This window comes from Chinchilla lanigera, unplaced genomic scaffold (genome assembly GCF_000276665.1).
Source record: "Chinchilla lanigera isolate Chin_1 unplaced genomic scaffold, ChiLan1.0 scaffold00005, whole genome shotgun sequence".
NCBI classification, from domain to species: Eukaryota; Metazoa; Chordata; class Mammalia; order Rodentia; family Chinchillidae; genus Chinchilla; species Chinchilla lanigera.
The window spans coordinates 20,032,855-20,052,403 of record NW_004955406.1 but is presented as its reverse complement, the minus strand read 5'-3'; the positions used below and the strand labels follow the sequence as shown (position 1 = coordinate 20,052,403).

General features: G+C 51.2%; 2 protein-coding genes across 2 annotated transcripts in view; one reads left to right on the top strand and one right to left on the bottom strand.

The window, feature by feature from the left end:
• Positions 1–9,852, top strand: part of Stx6 (syntaxin 6) — a 47,302-nt gene extending 37,450 nt beyond the window's left edge. Inside the window, exon 8 of the mRNA XM_005374991.2 lies at positions 4,173–9,852. Within this exon, the coding sequence (XP_005375048.1) occupies positions 4,173–4,249 (77 nt within the window). The 3' untranslated portion in view covers positions 4,250–9,852. The remainder of the gene's footprint in view (positions 1–4,172) is intronic.
• A 3,768-nt stretch (positions 9,853–13,620) lies between these two features.
• The window catches only part of Kiaa1614 (KIAA1614 ortholog), a gene marked incomplete at its 5' end in the record, with an annotated part of 33,523 nt that continues 27,594 nt past the window's right edge, over positions 13,621–19,549 (bottom strand). The window contains 2 exon segments of the mRNA XM_005374988.2: positions 13,621–14,888; positions 18,870–19,054. Of these exon segments, the coding sequence (XP_005375045.1) occupies positions 14,695–14,888; positions 18,870–19,054 (379 nt within the window). The 3' untranslated portion in view covers positions 13,621–14,694.

The window sequence follows — 19,549 nt, the reverse complement described above, 5'->3', positions numbered from 1 at the left end:
TATAAAGGAAGCATGGAGTGTGCTTAGGTAGTAATGAAAACGCATCCACAGCTCTTCCGAGGCAGACTCCTTTCTTCTCCTCCCTTTGCCTGGCTGCTTCCTGGGGGAAATCAGCAGACTCTACACTGCTGTGAATGACCCAAGGGAGACATTGGTTTTACCATTTTTCTACCCAGTAAAATGTATTCTTTCGAGTTATACGAAGATCCACTCCACCCCTACTTTCCAACATTCTGTTGTTCATCTTACCTCTTTAGAAGAGCAAAATGTCTTGAGAAAGAAAGGAGAAAAAGCTATCCTTGGAGTTCTCTTTGTTTTTCTGACTCTGAGGCAGGTCCTGAGTTTGCAGTTATTTAAGGGCTAAAGTCAACTGTGGTCTGAGAATATTAAATATGAAATTTCAGAAACCCTGAGTTTTGTTTTATTTTTGTTTTTCTGAGGCAGGGTCTTGCTCTATTGTTCAGGCTGGCCTTGCGCTCACTCTGTGGACATTTAGGTTGATTCCATATCCTGGCTGCTGTAAACAGTGCTCAATACGCATGGGAATACAGCTGCCTTTTCAACACTCTCACCGCATTTCCTTCGGGTGCATGTATATCCAGAGTGGGCTTTCTGGGGTGTATGGTCGCTCTCTTTTTAGTTTGTTAAGGAACTTCCATACTGTTTTGTACAGTGGCTGTACCAATTTACATTTCCAGCGTTTATTGTTGTCTTTTTGGAATGAGGTAGTGTCTTGCTGTGGTATTAATTTTTGTCCTTTTTGATCCCTCCTCCATCCTTGCCCCAGTAACCACAGCTCTTTTTACTGTCTCCATAGTTTTGCCTTTTCCAACATGCATATAGTTGGAGTCTACGGTATAGAGCTTTCTCAGATTGGTTTCTCTTATGTAATAATATGCATGTAAGTTTCCTCCGTGCCTTTGACAGCTCATTCATCTTTTAGCACTGAATAATATTCCATTGTGTAAATGTACCACCAGTCATAGCCATTCCCCCTCATCTGTGGGTTTCAGGATCTCCAGTGGGTAACTGAAACTGTGGCTAGCAGTGATGCAGCATTAGAGTTACTTGAACCCAAGTACTGTGATAACCATTGATCTGATAACCAAAACAACTATGAAATGACAAAGGCCGAGTAGTATATACAGTGTAAATATGCTAGACAAAGGGGAGATTCACTTCCTGAGATGGGCCAGCCATGAGATAAGCAGGATAACTGTGGTATAAAATATTAAATACGAAGTTCCAGAACTGCTTCCTAAATTTTACGTCACCTTTTTAAAATTTAATTTTGTTTTTCTGAGACAGGATCTTGCTGTGTAGCCCAGGCTGGCCTTGAACTCCCATCAATCTTCCTGCCTCAGCCTCCCAAGAGCTGGGATTATAGGGATGCACTACTATGCCTGGCTTTTGCTAATTTTTGTTTGTTTGTTTGTTTTGTTTTTCCTCCGGTACCAGGAATCGAACTCACGACCTTGCACTTGCCAGGCAGGCTCTTTGCCACTGAGCTATATCCCCAGCCCCTAATTTTTTTTTTTTAATCAGGTTATTTTTATTTTTTAATTTTTATTAACCAGGTTGTTTTATATTGTTGAAATTTAAAAGTCATTGTTCATTTTGGATAACAGTCCTTTATCAGATGTGATTTTCAAAAATAGTTTCTCCTAGTCTTTTGCTTACCTTCTTCTCTTGACAGTGTCTCTTGCAGAGCAGAAGTTTTCAGTTTTAATGAGACCTCCATATCAGTTACTCCTTTCACAGGCAGCGCCTTTTGTGTTCTGAAATCACCTGAGCTCATCAAGGTGGGACAGGATGGTTAGAGTGTACTGGAGTTGGCTTTTCCTGCCTCCCACATTACTTAGGCTCTGATAAACCTCAGCAGCCTAGGTTCTGGTAACATAGTTTCCCCAGAGGTGTGGCGTTGTTAAGGACAAAATCTCTAGCTTATTTCAAAACAGCTTTTGTCTCTCTGAGTTCAGAACCAAGAGAGTGTTTTTCTCCCACATTCATTGTGAGAATCTGGTCGAGCCTCTGGAGATAAAACTCATAAACGTGCAGGGGATCCCCCTTACCTTACTCTCCTGGGAGCTTTCGTAAGGTAGCCCTGTCTGCACGGCACCTCCAGTGTTCCAGTTACCCTGCAAGTTCTCCACAGGCCTGGTTTTGGTGGAGGGCTGCTGGCGGGTTTATGCTCTGTTAAGTCGTGGTTCTCTGCATTGACCTGCAGGTTTCTACATTATTAGTGGCAGCAGTCTACCTTGGACTCACTCTTCTGAGGGATCTAAGAAGAATTGATTTTTCAGTTCAGTATTTTAGTTGTTAGGACAGAGTGATAACTTCTAAGCTCTGTCCTTGCCAGACTGGAAACTGGAAGTCCAGCACGCTTAAAGAGATGAAAGAATGCTAGATATGCAAGTTTTCTTGGCCACTGAAGTGAGGGTTAAACAAGTTAAAAGTCTGTGATAGACCAATTCTGCCTCTCTATACCCTTTGCACTAGTCCAACTTCAGAAAAGGAATGGATAGAATTGGAATAATTGTCCAAAGCACAGTTAGTGAGTTTCTGGCATGTCTGAGGTTGAGACGGTGATCATTTTTAAGAAGGTACTTGGGAGCTGAGTGTGGTGTCGCATGCTCACAATCCTAGCTACTTGGCAGGTTAAGGCAGGAGAATTGCAAGTTCAAGGTTAGCCTGGGTAGCTTTTTTTTTTTTGGTCTTTTTAGGACAGGGTTTCACTGTGCAGTTCAGGCTGGCCTTGAACTCACTTTGTGTAGCCCAGGCTGGTCTCAAACTCACAGTGATCCTCCTGCCTCAGCCTCCCAAGTGCTGGGATTACAGGTGTGCGCCACCACACCTGGCAGCCTGGGTAGCTTCACAAAACCCTATCTTAAAATAAATAAAAAAGGCCAGGGATATAGCTCAGTAGTAGAGAACCCATGGGTTCAATCCCCAGTGCCAGCCACCAAAAAAAGAAAAAGAAGAAGAAGTAAAGAGGAGTTACTTGCTTTAATTTGGAGGCAGTTCTCTTGGCCAGTTCTAAGATTTTGATATACATGACATTTAAAATAATTGTAAGTACATATTTTGCTTTGTGGAGAGTTTTGCAGTCTATTTTAGCCTTCTTACAATGTGATTCTCAATGCTATACTGTCTTAAAATCTCCTGACTTTCCAATAAACTTCAATGAGTAAGTATTAGCTTTACATTTCTGTGTAAGGGGAACTTCTGCTAGTGTTTGAACTGCAGTTTGCCTAGGCTAGTGAAATTCTTCTCTACCAGTCTGCCCCTCTGTAGAAGACATTGGACTCACCTATGGAGAGACTGTTCTCTGTACCTCTCCCCAAGGTAGGAAAGCGTCCCTTGGACCCAGGAGTGGGCACTACGGACTGTGTGGCTGTGTTTGTGTTGTTTCATTCTCACAACAGCTCTGTGTGGCAGCAGTTGTAGCATTAGAGCCACACGCAGGATCATGGGCCAGCGCAGGTATTCGTGGTCTTGCGTGGACTTTTCTGTCCTGTGGAGCCTCCCTGTTCCCAGCCATTCTGAAGGACTTGAGCCACTTTGTATCCTATTCTGCTGTCCTAAGATGTTGGTAGGCCAGAAGGGTTCAGAAAAGTCTTGTGCTTTCATTTACTTTCACTTACAGACACATTCCTTTAGCATGGTTACTGGTTAATGCATCTTCTTAGTTGAATAGGTATGGTAAAATTATTTATTATGCTCTCTTACTGGAGCTCCGTTTTTTAGCTGTTCATTTCCTGAAGTGGCCAACAGTAGTTTGCACCTCTTGCAGCGTTCACAGAAAAAGGACCTTGGCCATGTTGAATTAAATGACCTGACTGGTGGGAGATGGAAACACTAATACCAGTGCCAGCACCTTTCCTAGGGGGGCACTAACTACCAACGGAAAGCTAAGGTCTGAGAACTCCACGCACACACTTACTCCGAAGCACTTTTCGGGTGGCTGGCAAAGTTGGATGCGCATGAAGCGCAGGCCAAGGGCAGAGTGGGATTTGAGTACCAGGCACTGAGGCGCAGCGTCCAGATCCTCTCTGCCCTGTCCCTTGCACCTTCGTCCCTTTTCTGTTTAAAAGGCGCTCAGATTCCATGAGCCTGTGTCTTGGGGAGTGGAGACTGCCCAGGTCGGCTAATCTTCCTGTCCTGCCTTCCAGATCGGCGCCAGTGGTGTGCCATAGCCATCCTCTTTGCGGTCCTGTTGGTCGTGCTGATCCTCTTTCTAGTGCTGTGATGGCGCCACCACTGTGGTTCCTCCTGTCCAGGAACCGAGGGGAGGAGGAGAAACAAGCACACTCCGTCAGTCACATTCCTCTCCTGGAAACCTGCCGCTGTGTGGCCTTTTCTCTGTGTGACTCCACATTTGAGACAGCTTCTCCACCCAGCGCTGGAAGGGCCACAGGAAGAGGAAGGAGATGATCGCACTCCTGGCTGGACGACAAAAGCCCCTCCGCCTGTCCTGACTGAGGATAGCCAGCCGCTGCTTTGCCTTGCTGGACCTTGCTCCCGGAGGAGGGAACTGCATCACCCAGAAGAACTAGAAGACCCACTAGTGTCACCACTGCTCATCCATCCGTCTTGGGCAGCTCTTTCTTTTGCTCAGAACTTTCCCTACCCAGATGGGCACCGGTGTCCCATCGAAAGAAACCCGTTGAGAATGTGGCTGCTGGGTACGCTGTGTTTCCCATCGCTGTAGCATTTCCAAGTCCCTGAGAGCTGGTTATTGATGAGGACAGAAGGCTCAGAAGCAGTTTGTGACAGAAAACGCAGAGTTTCATTTTTCAGGGATAAGTGCTAAGATAAAATTGCTTTTCCAGGTGCAATTTGGTTTTGTTTTTTTTTTTTTTTTTTGGTGGTAGGAATAACTAATGGAAACTCGTAAAACACCCTGGAGCTTAGGGGTGCTAACCGCTTGTGGCTTGAATGGACAGGGACAGTTGAAAAGGGCAGTGGGACCTGATTGGCACAGCTTCGGGAAAGGTTGATGATGTCACCAGAGCTCAGGACTCCAGGTTGCTGCCCCAGGGCTCCCCCCACCCCAGGTGCAGCTTGCAGTTTTAGGGTAACCCTTGAGTCTGTTGTTGAACAGCTAGGCAGCATGCTGGAATGAATTAGGACCTTGGGTCCTCTTCGACACTTCTTTATTCCTGTGGCACTCCGCACTGGGGGTGGGTTTGGAGGGGTTAGTACACTCATTATATTTACACGGAAACTCCCGTGCTACGAAAAGGCTAGAGCAGCACTCTGGACCAGAATTCTCTTACCTGTTAGTAATGGCAACTTGGTTGTAGAACTTGATTCTTTTCTTCCCTAAGGTGACAACTTGACTTTATTTCCCATTTAGATAACTGAGCCAATTCGGATTTAATGTTAGATGCTTTTATTGAGTTTAACTAGCTGAGATTGCTGAGACACTAAAAACTGCAAGCCTCTGATGACTTTTGCAATGCCTCAAATGTGCACATGTATACCGGATAATTTTTATAACCTCCCTGATGCATAACCTGATGAAGTAGTGGTGGATCCAGAGCCAGAACTCGGTGGTGGCGGCTGCCAGTCTGTCCTCACCGCCATTTGCCCTTGGAAAGAACAGCGGCATGTGGATAGAGTTTGAGCTTTGGCTTTCTTGTCTTTTTGAGCATTCCTCGGCACACTGACTTTTTTTAAAAACACTTGCTTGTACGTATTTCTTGTGGTTTTGTTTTCGTGGGTTTTTCCCCCCTTTTATGATTTGCCATGGTGTGCTTGCCCAGCTAGCTTTTAAATTGCACTTTTTAATAAATATCTGTAACAGTTTTTTAAAGGAGGATATTTTATCTTGTTTAGGATCATTGTAGGTAAGGAAACCTGCCTGTTGATGAAAGCTAAAACAACAAATTTATAAAACGGAAAGGGTGGTTTACATCCATGTTTACACTCAACTTTAATTTTTGATATATTGAATAAGTTATTTCTTTGCAAATTAGGGAAAAAGTAAATATGACAAAGGACTTCAAAGGGATACTAAGTTATTTATGTTTTAAGACACAAAGTTTTAAGATTTATTCAAATAGTCTTCTATAAACTTAGACCAGAGATGGTCCCTTGCATTGAAATATGGAAGTCTTTTGCTCAAAATAAGTGTGGTGTTTTTTCCCCAAGTATAGTAATCATACTCCACATTAAAAGAAGCAGCTATCATTTCAAAGAATTCTAAGAGTCTTCTATGTAAAAGCCATGTTACTGTCTTGCTGTTACCAGACTGTGTCAGTCAGGGCTGTTTAGAGCACGGCTGGTCACTAATGAAGAAGATCCTCCCATTAGTTCAAGGATCAGTGTTGGGACCCCTGCTTAGTTCGGTTTGATACATTTTGAATTATTGTGTTGACCTCACTGATGTAAGGTGTTTACTAAACTGACTGCTGTAGACCTGACAAGCTGAAGCTGAGTAGGAACCATTTTGAAAGAAAAAATCAACTTAAAATGCAGGTGTTCTCCCCATGGGCCATCACACTCCTACCTTTGGCTGACTTAGTCCTGGCCTGGTGCTGCCGTGCCCTTCTGGGCTGTCCCTGCAGAAGGGATGTTCATTTTGAAGGTCCCCTTTTCAGGCTTTAAACTGGCAGCCAAAGAGAACAAGCCCAGAGACCTGCATTTCTTTTCAAGGACAAATATGTCCTCTTTAGTGATCTGGAGAACCTCAGTTGTCCATTCCTGTGCCCTGGGCTAGGGAGAGAAAGAGGCAGCAGGGGCGCCCCACTCTGCTTAAGTGCCGCCTGGTGGGAGCTGGGTCTTCTGTACCAACTCTCAGATTCATCATTGTAAAGAAGCGGCAGGGTGTGATGGGTAACAGAGAAAGAGCTCAATTTATGTTCCCTGGAAGAACATTTTACTTAACTGATGTGGGGGTGGGTGAGATGGGAATGAACCATTGAGAGATTCTGCCAGAGCGTGATTCCAACCGGAAAACGAAAATACCTTCAGTTTTTAGTCCTAATTTCTGGTCTTTGTGGACTGTGAAAAATCACAATTCAATGCCCGCTCTGGACTGTGTGGCAAATGGAAGTGAAGTGTGTGGTACAGCGTGGGTGTGGGTGTGGGTGTGTGTGTTACATGCAGCTCTTCCATAATTTTAGAATTCCTGCCAGAGCTGAAGGGGGGAAACTTGGTAACTTGCCCATTATTCTCTGCTGTTAGCCAGCGTTAAACAGACTGATGGGTCTGGTAGCCAACAACTTGGCAACTTCTACTCCTTCTCACCTCGTGCGATTAAGGGCTGTGAAAAGAAATCTAGTCTAACTCCAACAGAAATCTGTCTCTGTTAAGTGTTTTACCTTCTGTGAGTAAAGGTGATGGAGCCAAGATTTTTCTTTTGGTAATTTCCCTGGCCATAAAGTGAGACCAGAGGGACAGCTATTCCCTGTTACCTTTTTAAAGAATTCATAACATTTGAAGATCAAGGAATTGAATGATAAACATGAGTTGCATTTCAACTCTGTGGACTTTGTACTGTTTGGCTTCATCTAGTACCATGGGATGAATTTGTAAACAAAACAAAAACGGACTGCCTGGGAAGCATGGACTTCTAAAGTATGGACTGCATACCTTTTTCCCTCTCTTCCTTTCACTGGCATTTCTTTCCCTCCCGAATTTACAAGACAACGCATATATTTTTCTTTTGTTCAAAAAGAATGTTCTTTGCCCACCAAGCGTGGAGAGAAGATGAAACCAAAAGGCTCCCAGATTTGTCACCTGCTCTGTCACCGTGTACCCTCACCACAGTCCTTTCTGGAATTCAGGACAATGAGGAGAGGCCTGTGGGCCACCAGGATGCAGCCGCTTGCCCCTCCCAGGGCCTTTGCTTCCAGGTAGGGGAAGTGTAGTCCACTGCCCTTACCCATTCCCAGCTTTCAGAAATGTGCTTACACTTGAAGCGGTCTTACCCAGGCTAGGGCCGCACTGGGGCCGCACCGGTCTGCTGTGTGTAATCACACATTCCTTGGTGATGCTCACCGGGAAACTGCTCTCTGCTCTTAAGTGCAGAAAAGCAAGAGAGCTTTGAGTGAAGTAAAACAACCCTTTTGCCCTGCACAGCATTCCTGTGAGTGCTTGGTGACCCGGAAAGGAGAGGGCTCGAAGAGATTGGATCTCCGAAGGTATCACCTTGATGTAGACTCGGGGCTGTGCGTGCTTGAGAGCGATCCTCCTGCTGGAACAATGGCAGCTCACCCCAATGTGCATGGAGTCACTCGTGCGCTGCATTCTGGACGGGGTCATCTGGAGCCCACACACTTTGTGAGACAGGTTAAGGCACTTAAAGCTGACCTCAGTGACAGAACTTAAGGAGAATGATGCTAACTGGAGCTTAACTCCTCCCCAAAGGCTTGGTGATTTTTTTTTTTTTTTAAACCTTTTAGACAAACACTGAAGCTCTGAAAATCCCAGTGCCCGTGCTCAGGTTGCCTGATCTAGGTATACCTGGGAGGTCTTTGTACATCACAAGCTGTACCGATTCGGTGATGGGGGGCTGGGTGAGGAAAGAAGAAAAGAACTTGGTTTCCCTCTGCTTTACCTCGGATGCCGGTGCTCTTTCCTTCCGATGGGACCGTTGTCCAGAAGCACCTTCCCATGCTTGTGCAGATACATTCACTGTGCTGACTGTGACGGGCCCCAGGGTCAGCACTCCTTGCATTTGACATGCACATTTCACAGACCTGCTTTGCCAGCTCTGCCTACACTGAGAAAGTATTTCCCAGATTTATTTTTTAAGGACTTGAGTTACCAAACCCCACTTGGTTATTTAGCAGATGTTAGGAATAAGACCACCCACCTTTCTTGTTTGTTGACTGACGCCCTTGGGCCCCTGTCCAGCAGCTCTGCACCCTGCTCCAGCCAAGCTTTTTGTCAGACCTGGGGTGGCGCAGTATTCAAGACTGTCTTTCCAGTCAGCAGAAAGTAGATTCAGATGAGGCACTCCGCACGCAGGCAGGTGTGACCCTGCTGCTACGGGTTGTCTTGGAGAAACACACGTCTTCACCCCAGAAAAATAGATGTCTGTGTTGTCATCTGTGGGTAATGAGAGGATGGTCCAGTCCTTGAGGAGCAGCCTAGAAGCCAGGTAGCAACCAAGCTGTAAATGGTGATGGAGTCTGTTTTTGTAAGTGGAAATATGTTTTCCCTAGCTTATTTGTAATCAGAAATTAGTATAATTCAGAAATACAATGTAGAATACATGGCAAAATTCACCAGGAACAAAGCATTAAATATTTTTCCAAGGATAAATAATTTTTAAATAATTGGAAGGCACACACTGAAGATGTCAGGATTAGAACTTCAGGCACCTGGTGGCTTCTAGGCGACATTCGTTTTTCACAGGCTGAGAAGGAGCCAGAGCCCTGGGGCCAGAAGTTGACCACCCTCACGGGTAGATTTTTTTTCCTTTAGACATGACTCCCAGGGGGGGAGTGGGACCTGTGGTGGCGTCGCATCACCTGGGGACTAGTTAGGAATGCACATTCTGAGGCCTCTGTCCTGTGGGCCTGAGGCCAGCATTCCAGGGAGTTCAGCATACACTTGACTACAGTGTCCGGGACTCCAGGCTACAGGGGAAAAAAGTCCTTGAAAAATACAACATCATCCACAGCTTTTGATTGTAATCCTAAGATTGGATGACACCACAAACTTGAAAACTTTTAAAGAATACTTATGTAAAACAAAAACCCAACTAGCCACCCTTAAAAAGTGATATTTTTACATCCTGAAGTTTATCAGTAATGTTTCCTACTTCTGCTCTTGAAATTGTGTTACAACTATGGAAGAATACTGTTCAGTATTAAAGAGAAATGGAGAGACCATGAACTTTGTGCTGGGTGTTTTGTTGTTTTTGCGCTTGAACTCTGGGCCTTCACGCTGAGCTATACCCCGAGCCCCTTTTTTCGTTTTGAGACAGGATCTTGCTAAGCTGCCCAGGCCAGACTCGAACTTGTAGTCCTGCCTCAGCCTCCCAGAGTGCTGCAATTACATGCCTCTATACCTGGTGTGGTCTTAGTTGTTTTCATACCTAACCACAGGTCCTCTTCCTACAGCCACCAGTAAACATCAGCAGGCGTGCCTGGGGTGAGGGGAGTGTTGGTAGCGGCTGCTAGGAGATTGGAATTATGAATTATGCTTTCTCTGGCTGAACCAGCTGCATTCTTAATGAATTCTTAAACCCCAAACTAATTAGGCCGTGTACAAAATACCACAGGGGACAGGGTTTCTTTTGGGACCAGAGTGTGGGGCAACAGAGAGAACAGAATAAGAATCACGTCCTTGATCCCCCTTCTGGAAGTGCTGACCTTTGGGAAAAGTCAGCAACTCCTACAACCCCTGTGGGAGACACTACTGAGACCCATTTTACACTTGGAAACAGATGTGAAGCAATTAAGAAATTTTCCCAAAGCTAGAACTATTAAGTTGGGGAATCAGATTTGAACCCTGGTCTAGCTGGACCATATGAAGCATCCCATAAGGGGGAAAAGATGCCATTCTGATTTCAGGGATGGCAAGCAGATGTTTCTAACTTGAGAAACGATAGTAACCAAAGCTGAGAGGGGAAGCGGCATCAAAACAGCTAAATGGGTCAGTGGGGGATTAAAGTGCTGAACTTTGAGGTGCCTCGGATGAAGCATGTATACAGTCACCTTAGACTTGACTAGGACCTTTAAGCTCACTGTAGAGTCAAGGAATCTGGTCCAGGATCTCAGGCAGGTCTGCCTCACTGCTGAGATGTCTTGGAGCTTTTGTTTGGCTAGAAATAGACAGCCCCCCCCCCCCGAAAAAAAATCCAAAACTGAGCCAAACTCCTTACTGTATAAAGCCAGTGAAGCCTGGCGATTCAGTCCAGGTGCCGCCGTGAGAACCACTGGCATCAGTGCTGCAGGGCGCTCCTGCAACTGCCGGCATTCCAGCTCCAGAGCTGCATGCAGGCTGGGGAGCTTGGAGGCCACAGCGCCTGGGCCTGGCTCTCCTGCCCTTAGCATCTGGCTTGTCTTTTGTTCACGGGTGTAGCTGCGGTCATCCTGAGGATGTGGGCACCCCAAGGGCAGACCATCCCTTTCCCCTGTGTCTGGCCCATGGCCAGGGCCCCTGGGGCAGCTCCATGCGGAGTGGGAGCCTGAGCCCAGACTGCAGAAGGACGGAACAAAGGCAGGCCCCATGTGTAACTGGCATCCACAGGACAGCTCCCATCCCCCCGACAGGTGGGGCAGCTGTTGAGCCCTGGCTCGGTGGGCAGAGTGTCTGAGCCAGGCCCAGCAGCCCCCTTCCTTGGGGCCAGCACTCTGACCTGGCCAGACCCATAGCCTGCGAGCTGAGGAAGCTTCTTGCCAAGCAAGGCTGTTGCCATTCCTAAGCAGGTGCTCTGGCTCTACAGGAAAGAAAAACTTCACAGAGGATGGTGGAGGAGGGCGGAAAGGGGATCCAGCGACAACGGCGGCCTTTTGAGTAGCTCCAGAAGGAGACGAGGGCTGGGAGTGGGGAATGGGTAGGACAGAGGGACTAGGGAGTTCCGGTTGTCGCCTGGTAAGTTTTATGGAGGATAAACAAGCACTTCCCCCGAAGAGAATCAGAGCCCATGACTGCAGTCTGCAGGCGCTAAGGGGAGCATGCAGGTGTTGCGGGATGCCCCCCAGGCCAGGCCCTCGAATCCATGAACGTTGCCAGGCCATGGGTGATGGGCATTCCGGCGGCGATACAAGGCGAGCAGGAGGGAACAGTCGGAAAATGGAAGGGTGGAGTTGGGGCGGCGGGATGGGGACCAGCAACCTGAGCTCCTGCCAGTTACCCAAGTGAGAGAATTCCCCTGCCCTGAGCCAGTTCGGAGGACCAGGAAGTGCGTCCACACTTAGTTCTCAGGCCTCCTGGTGAGGGACCTCAGAGCAAGGGGGCCTTCTGTCAGGGGCAGGCCAAGGTTTCACCACCCCCACCAGCTCAAAGAGGGCGGGGTTGGGGGGCAGGGGAGAACCTCCTCCTGCCTTGGGGGAGGCATTCTCTTCTACCAGGTTTCTTTTATTTTCTTCCGACCTCTCTCCTTTTTAAAGATGCTGGTCTCCACCCATTACGTTGCTTTTGTGACCCACCGGTGGGCCGTGCTTGGCTTGGAAACACTGCCCCGGGAAGTGAGCTGCCCAGGCGGGCAGGAAGGGGCCCGTCGGGTGAAGGCTGCGCTGCCGGCAGGCTGTGCTCCGCACGGAGCCGGTGCGTGGGGGCAGGGGTCCTGATGAGCCATCATGAGGGCCCTGAGGGTGGGAGGACACAGCCCCGGAGTCGCAGACAGCTAGTTTGAATCCTGTCATTGGGATTTGCGGTTGTGATCTTGGGTAAGTTGCCTCTCCCACACCTCATTTGTGATCCGGAGGTTAGAGCAGTGTCCCCTCCAGAGTTGCTGCAAGGATTCAGGGTTGTGTCCTTAATTAAAGACTTACCAAATCTCTGGGCTATATGCAGAGCGGCGGGCAGGACTCTGCAGTCCCCGAATACCCAAGTTAACTTTGCTTTTCAAAATTCAGGCCGTGTCTGGAGCTGCCCATCCTGCCTGAGGCCTGCCCGCCACCCGCCCCGCCCCACCAAGCGCCAGGTCCTCATTCTTGCGCCGGGCCCCACACTTGCCCCGGTTCCTGGTCGGCCCATTAGCCTTCCCATCCCCCAGCAGCCGGTTCTCCAGCCGGTCTCCCACGCTGCCTCGAGACCTTTCAACCAGGCCCGGCACCGTGCTGTGCTCATCCTTCCTTCGCCTGGGACAGTGCTTGCTCTGGCAAAGCAGGGGTCTCCCGCATCCCGCCTCCCCACACACACCGTGCGGAGGGGTACAAAACCCGGCATGGCTGTCAGACCCCAGGCTCCAGCCCCCTAGGGCTAACCAGCCTTGCCTAAACCCCTCTTCCCGGAAGTGTCCTTATGTAGTTTCCTGCTGTGAGGCCATTTCTGCACTTTGAGGGGGTGAGGTTTGTCTCTGAGGTGTCCCAGCAGCCCCTTCACAGCCACTCGCTGCTCTGGCCCTTCTGCCCACCTGCCCCAGTTCCTTCCTCCCGACCCCGCCCGTGGCAGCCCTGCACCCCATCTTGTGTGCTCGGGGCTCTGAGAGCCCTGCTCTTGCCCCACTGCAGGACATGAGAGGGATGTTTCCCGGCTCCTGCTGCCAAGACCCTGGACCAGGAGATTACAACCCCGACATCCTAGAGGCCTGCCACCCGCCCCCCAGTGGCTGTCCTCAGCCACGAGCCTGCTTCAGCACCCTCTCTGCCCCGTGAAAGCTGCCTGGATGCTCATTTCAAGCAGATTCTGCTGAAGCCGGTGTCTTGGTTTAGACCACAGCCAGTACCCAGGCAAGGTCCAAACAGCCCTGAGCGCCTCTCCTCAGCTGCATCTCTCGAGGCCTCTGAGCTTCATTCTCTCCCCACCATAAACCTTGCCGGGGCCCCTCTTCCAGCCCAGCACTCCCCAGGCTTCTGCATCTAACAGACTGTGACCCTGCAGCTGGGGCCTCCCCAGCCTTCCCCTCTGGCACGCCCACCAATGTATCTGTGGCTTCCAGCCCCTGCTGAAGGTCAACTGAGCCCAGAATTTTACAACTCAGAGTGCAGAAGCTTCAGCTTTGCATTTTAATAATTTAAGACTGACACACAGCCATGTACTCAAAGAGTCCCAACCCTCTGGGCAGTATCCAGGTGCAGAGCAGGAAGCGCCCGCCGGGGCAGGATGGGCAGCGCCTGTTCTCTGGAGCCTCCCTGCTGCCTCCCTGCCCACCCACAGCTGCCACCAGGGAGGTCTGGACAGGAAGCTTGCAGCTGGGGGACAGCCAGACACCAGCTGCAGCCCTGTCTCCAAGCTGGACAGGAGAACAAAGACCAGCCCAGGCTGCAAACTGCAGCCCCACAGGCAGCGATGGAGGGGAGGGTGCGGGCGGGTGGGTGTGGAGGGAGGGAGGGAGGGAGCTGCTCGGTCCACCATTGCACTCGCCCAGCCCTGCCTACCACAGCTGCACCCCCTGAAACTGGCTTTGGTTTCATGTCCCCCTTTAACTTTATATATCATAAAAATTTCTAGGAAATTTTTAATATTCTGGCTACCAGATAACATCTCCCAGATGTTCTCACATGCAGAAGGACCATAAAACCCTTGTCAGAGCACATGTTCTGAGGTTTGCATTGGAATACGCGCTCTCTGGCTGTGGGGCTGCTACTCCAGGACACCCGCCCCTTTCTGGATGAAGGGCAAAAGTGGCAAGTGGGAGAGTGGAGATAGGAAGGGCGCGGGGCCATGGTGTCCGCTCTTCCTGGAGCATTGCAGGTCGGCAAAGCCTTTTCAGGAGTGGCACCTGGAGGCGAGGCTAGCTCTCCCAGGCCAACCAAAGGACCTCCCGAATCTCTCTCTTCCCCACACACACCAACAAAGGGATGATGGATGTCGCCATCTCTAGTGAGTAGAGAGACCAGTATTTTCTTTCCCCAGTTCTGCATACATTAATGGCCTTAACCAAAATACATTCATAGGCTCCTTGTCTGTCCCTTGGGTGTCCATCACAGCAGTCCTGCCACAGCCTGAAGGGCTGGATGCCACGACGATCTGTGTTTTCAGTCCACAAAGCAGCTCTGTGCAGCACATTCCCAGTCGGCTCAGGGCTCCTGAGGGGGCGGTAGTTGGGGCAGCAGCATTTCCGGGTCACCGAAGGACAGGCCTCTGCCTCAGGACACGAACCGATAGGCTCTCTGAATGGGCCAGGAGCTCCGTGATGTAAGCCAAGCTTAGCCCAGCAACCTTGGCCCCGTTCACCTCCAGGATCTCATCCCCGACCCCCAGCAGCCCCGAGTAGAGCTTGGCGGTGTCCAGGTCAGCCATCTCCTGCACGTAGAGCCCTGCAAAGGGGAAGGAGAAATGGGGAACCCACGTGAGAGCATACACGATCGGCCAGGGAGACACAGCGCATGTGAGGGTGCGGTGTTCACACAGGGCATGGTCGCTCACACACACACACACACACACACACACACCATCATTCCACATCACAACTACAGTTGGCTTTATACCGAGATAGAGTGCATCTCCTCCATGGTCTGACCTCATTTCTCTGCTCCTCTTTTCAAGTAGAAATGCCCCTGGTGCAAATAATGCTTGAAGGTGGTGCTATTCATCAGTGCAGGTGTGAATGAGCTCATCTTTTTCTGAGATGAACTTTTACAGCAGAAATGTAGTTTTTAAAAATGAAGAAAAAATTCCTACTAGGTGCCTAATACTGTGCTAGGTGGGGCCTAGTTGCTGCCTCAAGGAACCCAGGCATGGCACAAAGGCTGGGGTGGTGTGGGACAGCGTCACTGGAGAAGGGAAGGTGGTTGAGGCCTCACAGTACGTCCAGGGCTGACCTGGGCCTTGGTCTTACATACAGTGCCTCACTTGGGGAAAAATGCTTAAAAGCCGCGGCGCACTCTCCTCTTTGCCCCACCACCTGGCCAGTACGGTCATTCCCTGGTCTAGAAGATGCGAGCGACCCCGGGGGAAGCCGCGTCTTTGTGTCTGTCCCCGGCTGCTTTTCAGGGGTGCCCTCAGGGACCTGCGCTGCTTAGGCTGGCTTCTCCCGGCTGCAAGCAAGAGCACCCAGTGATTCTCAAGTTCTGTCAGCTGTGCCCCCCTGAGATTAAATGTGGCACAGGGTCTTCCAGTCACCGGAGCCTACTGCCTATGCTCCATGCCAAGGGAATATGTGGGTCTGGAGCACAGCTAGGTCTGCTAGAGGATGATCTTTTGGGGTGACCTTCGCATGGCTGACAACATCAGCAGACCCCACCGGGGCAGCTTAGTGCTCACCACCGGCCGACCCAGGCTCAGTGGCTCCACAGGGGAAACAGGAAGAGCTGCCCTGCAGTCTGGCTCCACTTCCTTTTCCTAGGCTCGACGCTTAGCAGGGACTCAGAAAGCCATCTGGTCTGGCTGCTCAGTCCTGGCCTGACAGTTTTCAGCATCTGGGACCCATCAGCAGTCCTGCTTGGTCCCCCAGGCCCCACAGCACCCTGTTCAGCCCCAGCCATGGAAGTCCAGAGGTCTGCAAGAGCACAGGTGTCTGCTCCTCCTCCACAGCGGCACGCAGCGGTCTGTAGCTCTGTCAAGCAAAGCTGGTCTTTATACACATTCCCTGTCCCTGGTCTGCCGTGTTCAGCCGCTTTGCACTGCTTCCTAGCCAGGCAGAGGCTGGTCTCCCCCTGAACAAAGGTGTCTCCATCCTGCTGCACAGCCTTTTCTCTCCGGCTCTGCCCCCCTTTTCCCTGCTCTCTCAGGTGGTGCAGCAGCTTGCCCGCCTCATCTCCACACAGGTGGCCCAGGGAGAGGAAGGTGAGGGGGCCCCGTAAACCTTGACAAGTGCCTGATGCGCAGCGGGAGAGGCGGGACGGGAGTGATGATACAGCCCCAAAGAATGCAGCCGAGCCTGACCAGACACTGACATCACTGGTCGTTTTCAGGAGCGTTGGGTAGGTTTCCTAACCGAAAGTCATAACAGAAATATGACAGACAGTCTGCTCCTGTGGGCATTTATTGTCTGCTGGAGGTGCTCTTTGTGAGGATGTGCAATCTACACCGTAGCCAATTAGGAGCAGAAGGCAAAGCCTGCTGTTCGTATGGAAACAGATATGATAGCCAGCAAGCTAATAGCAACATCCTGACATTTTACCAAGGAGCCAGCACCCGCTCAGCTCACCCCCTCTGCAGCCCAGGAGATGTGACCCTGGCTCTGGAGGAAGGTGGAGGTAAGGTGCACCAGCACCCGCTCGCTCTGTGTGCCCAGGGACCGCCGTGAGATGGCCAGCAGCCAGCTGAGCAGCAGGGGCAGGGCCCTACCTTAGTGGGACACCCAGCAAGGGGCACCCGCGGGAGCAGGGCCAGGACAGAGCCTCTCAGTTCTCAGAGACCTGGCGCACCACAGCTCTGAGACAGAGGTGGAGGCGCCGCCTCCGTGGGAGGGAAGAGCGCAGCCCCCTACGGTGCTGGGCTTCACACTGACAGGGACGCAGGTCATGCTGGTCCTGGTCAGAGATTCTGCTCTCTCATGTACCTTCTCCTTCTGAAAAGGAAGGGAAGAAAAGAGCCAGGCACTTTATTTTGAACCTCGTCAAATGTTCCCGTGCCTCCTCCAGGCAAGGGGTGTCTTCGTTCCACAGGTTAGGGGGCTGAGGCTCGGAGGATAAGTCACTTGCGCGAGGCCCCCCAGCCCGGGTGGCACAGTACACGCTCTCTCCCCACTGACTTCCGACGGGGGGCCTGGGAGGCCTCTGACCTGCCTAAGAAGAGGCTGTAGGGACAGGCAAACGTCATCTCCCTGTGAAGACTGCCATTTCACCCTCCGCAGGTCCAGCGGGGGAGACCTGTCCTCTCACATTCATGCTCATCCTTCAGCAAACTCGGCCAGAGCTACGTGCAAAACCACCAGAAGCCCCCCCTTCCTCACCAGGTCCACAGCCGCCCCAGTCCGAGCCACCGCCAGCTCCCTCCTACACTGAGGAAGTAGCTTGGTAAAACTGCTCTGCCTGTCTCTACCTTTTCCCACTGGGGTCTGTTTTGAACACTGCAGCTCCCACCCTGTTCATGGTAACTCTGCTCCGAGTCCTCAGAGACTCCCTTCTCCCTGAGAAAGCCAGAGCCCCGAGGATGGTACGGCCCACCTCCCCACCACAGCGAAGCTCCCTCCCCGCAGGGCTTTGCACCTGCTGTGCTCGCTGCCTGGAATGCGCTTCCCCCCACAGCCGCTTGGTTCCTCCCACACTCCAGCCCCACCTCTGCTCAAGTGTCATCTTCTTGAAAAAGCTGCCCACACTAGCAGCTGCTACGCTGGCTTTATTTGTGTTTTGTTCCTCAGTACTTTCCATTTCGCTATCTGACATAATACAGAAGGTAAACTTACTGCAGACACAGCCTCCCCCTCTCCCTGGAATGTGTTCTCAGGAGGTCAGAGATTTCTCCGTTACCTGCGCTACTGGAACCCCCAAATCTATGACGCTTGGTAGGTGCTCTGCATGTATCTGCTGAAACAACGAGCTATGCAACAGAGGCGAGAACTTGGGCTGCATTCTGCAGGCATGGTGACAGGCAGATTTTTTCTTTTCTCAGAGATCAAAGCACAGGACTAACCCCTCCTTGCCAGAGCCCAGCCAAACAGCTCCTGGGCGTGTCCCCGTGTCTCTTCTCTTTCCCCTCCCCCAGCATGCGCGCCTCCTTCCCTACTCATCTTCTCTGGGATGTCCTTCAGGGTCCCTTGTCTTGTACTGCATCCTGGACCACAGACCCTGGGCAAAAGTCTGGAGACATGAGGCCACCCGGAAGGACTCAGGCAGGATGGGACAGGACGACCCAGAGTGCAGAATGGGGCCCAGGGCCCCTCCATGCCCCTGCCGATGATGCAATCAAGAGCCAGAAGGCAACCCAGGGCGGGACAGAACATGGACAGGAAGCATAGACAGGCAGGCCCTTTCCACATGCCCAGACACACCAGCAGCTGGAGGAGGGAACCGCTGGAACACATCAACCACATCAAAGGGCAAGCTGAGGCCAGCAAGCACAGGCAGCTCCCTGCCTCCCCGTGGAAAGACAGCCTTCCAGATTCTGATCTCAGGGTGCCACCAGACAGCAGGGGGGCAGTGGGGTCAACCCTGTCACCCAGAGCTGTAGCTGCCAGGGCCGTCACAGCGTCAACTCCCAGGGCCTGGTACCCAGAGGAGCTCCCCCAGGGCGGCCTGTAGCGCAGCAACTTTCTGAATCCACAAAGCACCACTGCTCAGACAAGGAAGGATCAGGCAATGCTAACCACTGCCCAGAAGCGCTGCAGGGGCCCATAAGGAAGGCAGGGCGCATACCTGAGTCCCTGCGCCCATTCCCGGAGCCCACGCGAAAACCAAAGGTGCCCTCGGGGGAACGCTGTAGCTGCAGCTCGCTCGTGCCGTCCGGGAACACTGCCACCACGCGGCCCACGGTGCGAGCCAGGCTGGGGGCACCCACATCCTCCACACTGAGGGTGCGCCGGGGAGGGACCTTGGCCGGCCTGTGAGGGGACCAGAGACACAGTGAGGCCAGACGGTGGGGCATGGCGGCCCAGCTTTCCACTGTTTACATTCATATGATGGAGGCCTGCAAGACTCCGAGTCTGGTGTTGGAGGCTGGGGTTCCCCAGAGCCACTGCTGACCCAGCCAGCGCCAAGAGCGCTCTAGGTGGAGGGCGGTGGGTTGCCACATCTGTCCCAGGTGCCTCAGAGCCGGCCATAGCACCAGAAAGCTCCACCACTTAGAGTGTGGCTTCTAAATGCTTTCAGTAGAGTCTTTTGGGGATCTGATAGAAGTTATTACTTCATATAAAGTTTCCAGGTCCATCCAGAGGTCCAGGATAAGAGCAGCTGGCCAAGGCAGCCTCGGCAGAGGCCATGGTCAAGGGCTCTGCCTCAGAGCGTCTAATCACATCTTTAGCAGGGCTGGGGAGCTCTCCAAACTTTCTGACTTGGGGAGATCACGAGACAGCAGAAAGAGAGAGGCTCAAACCTGC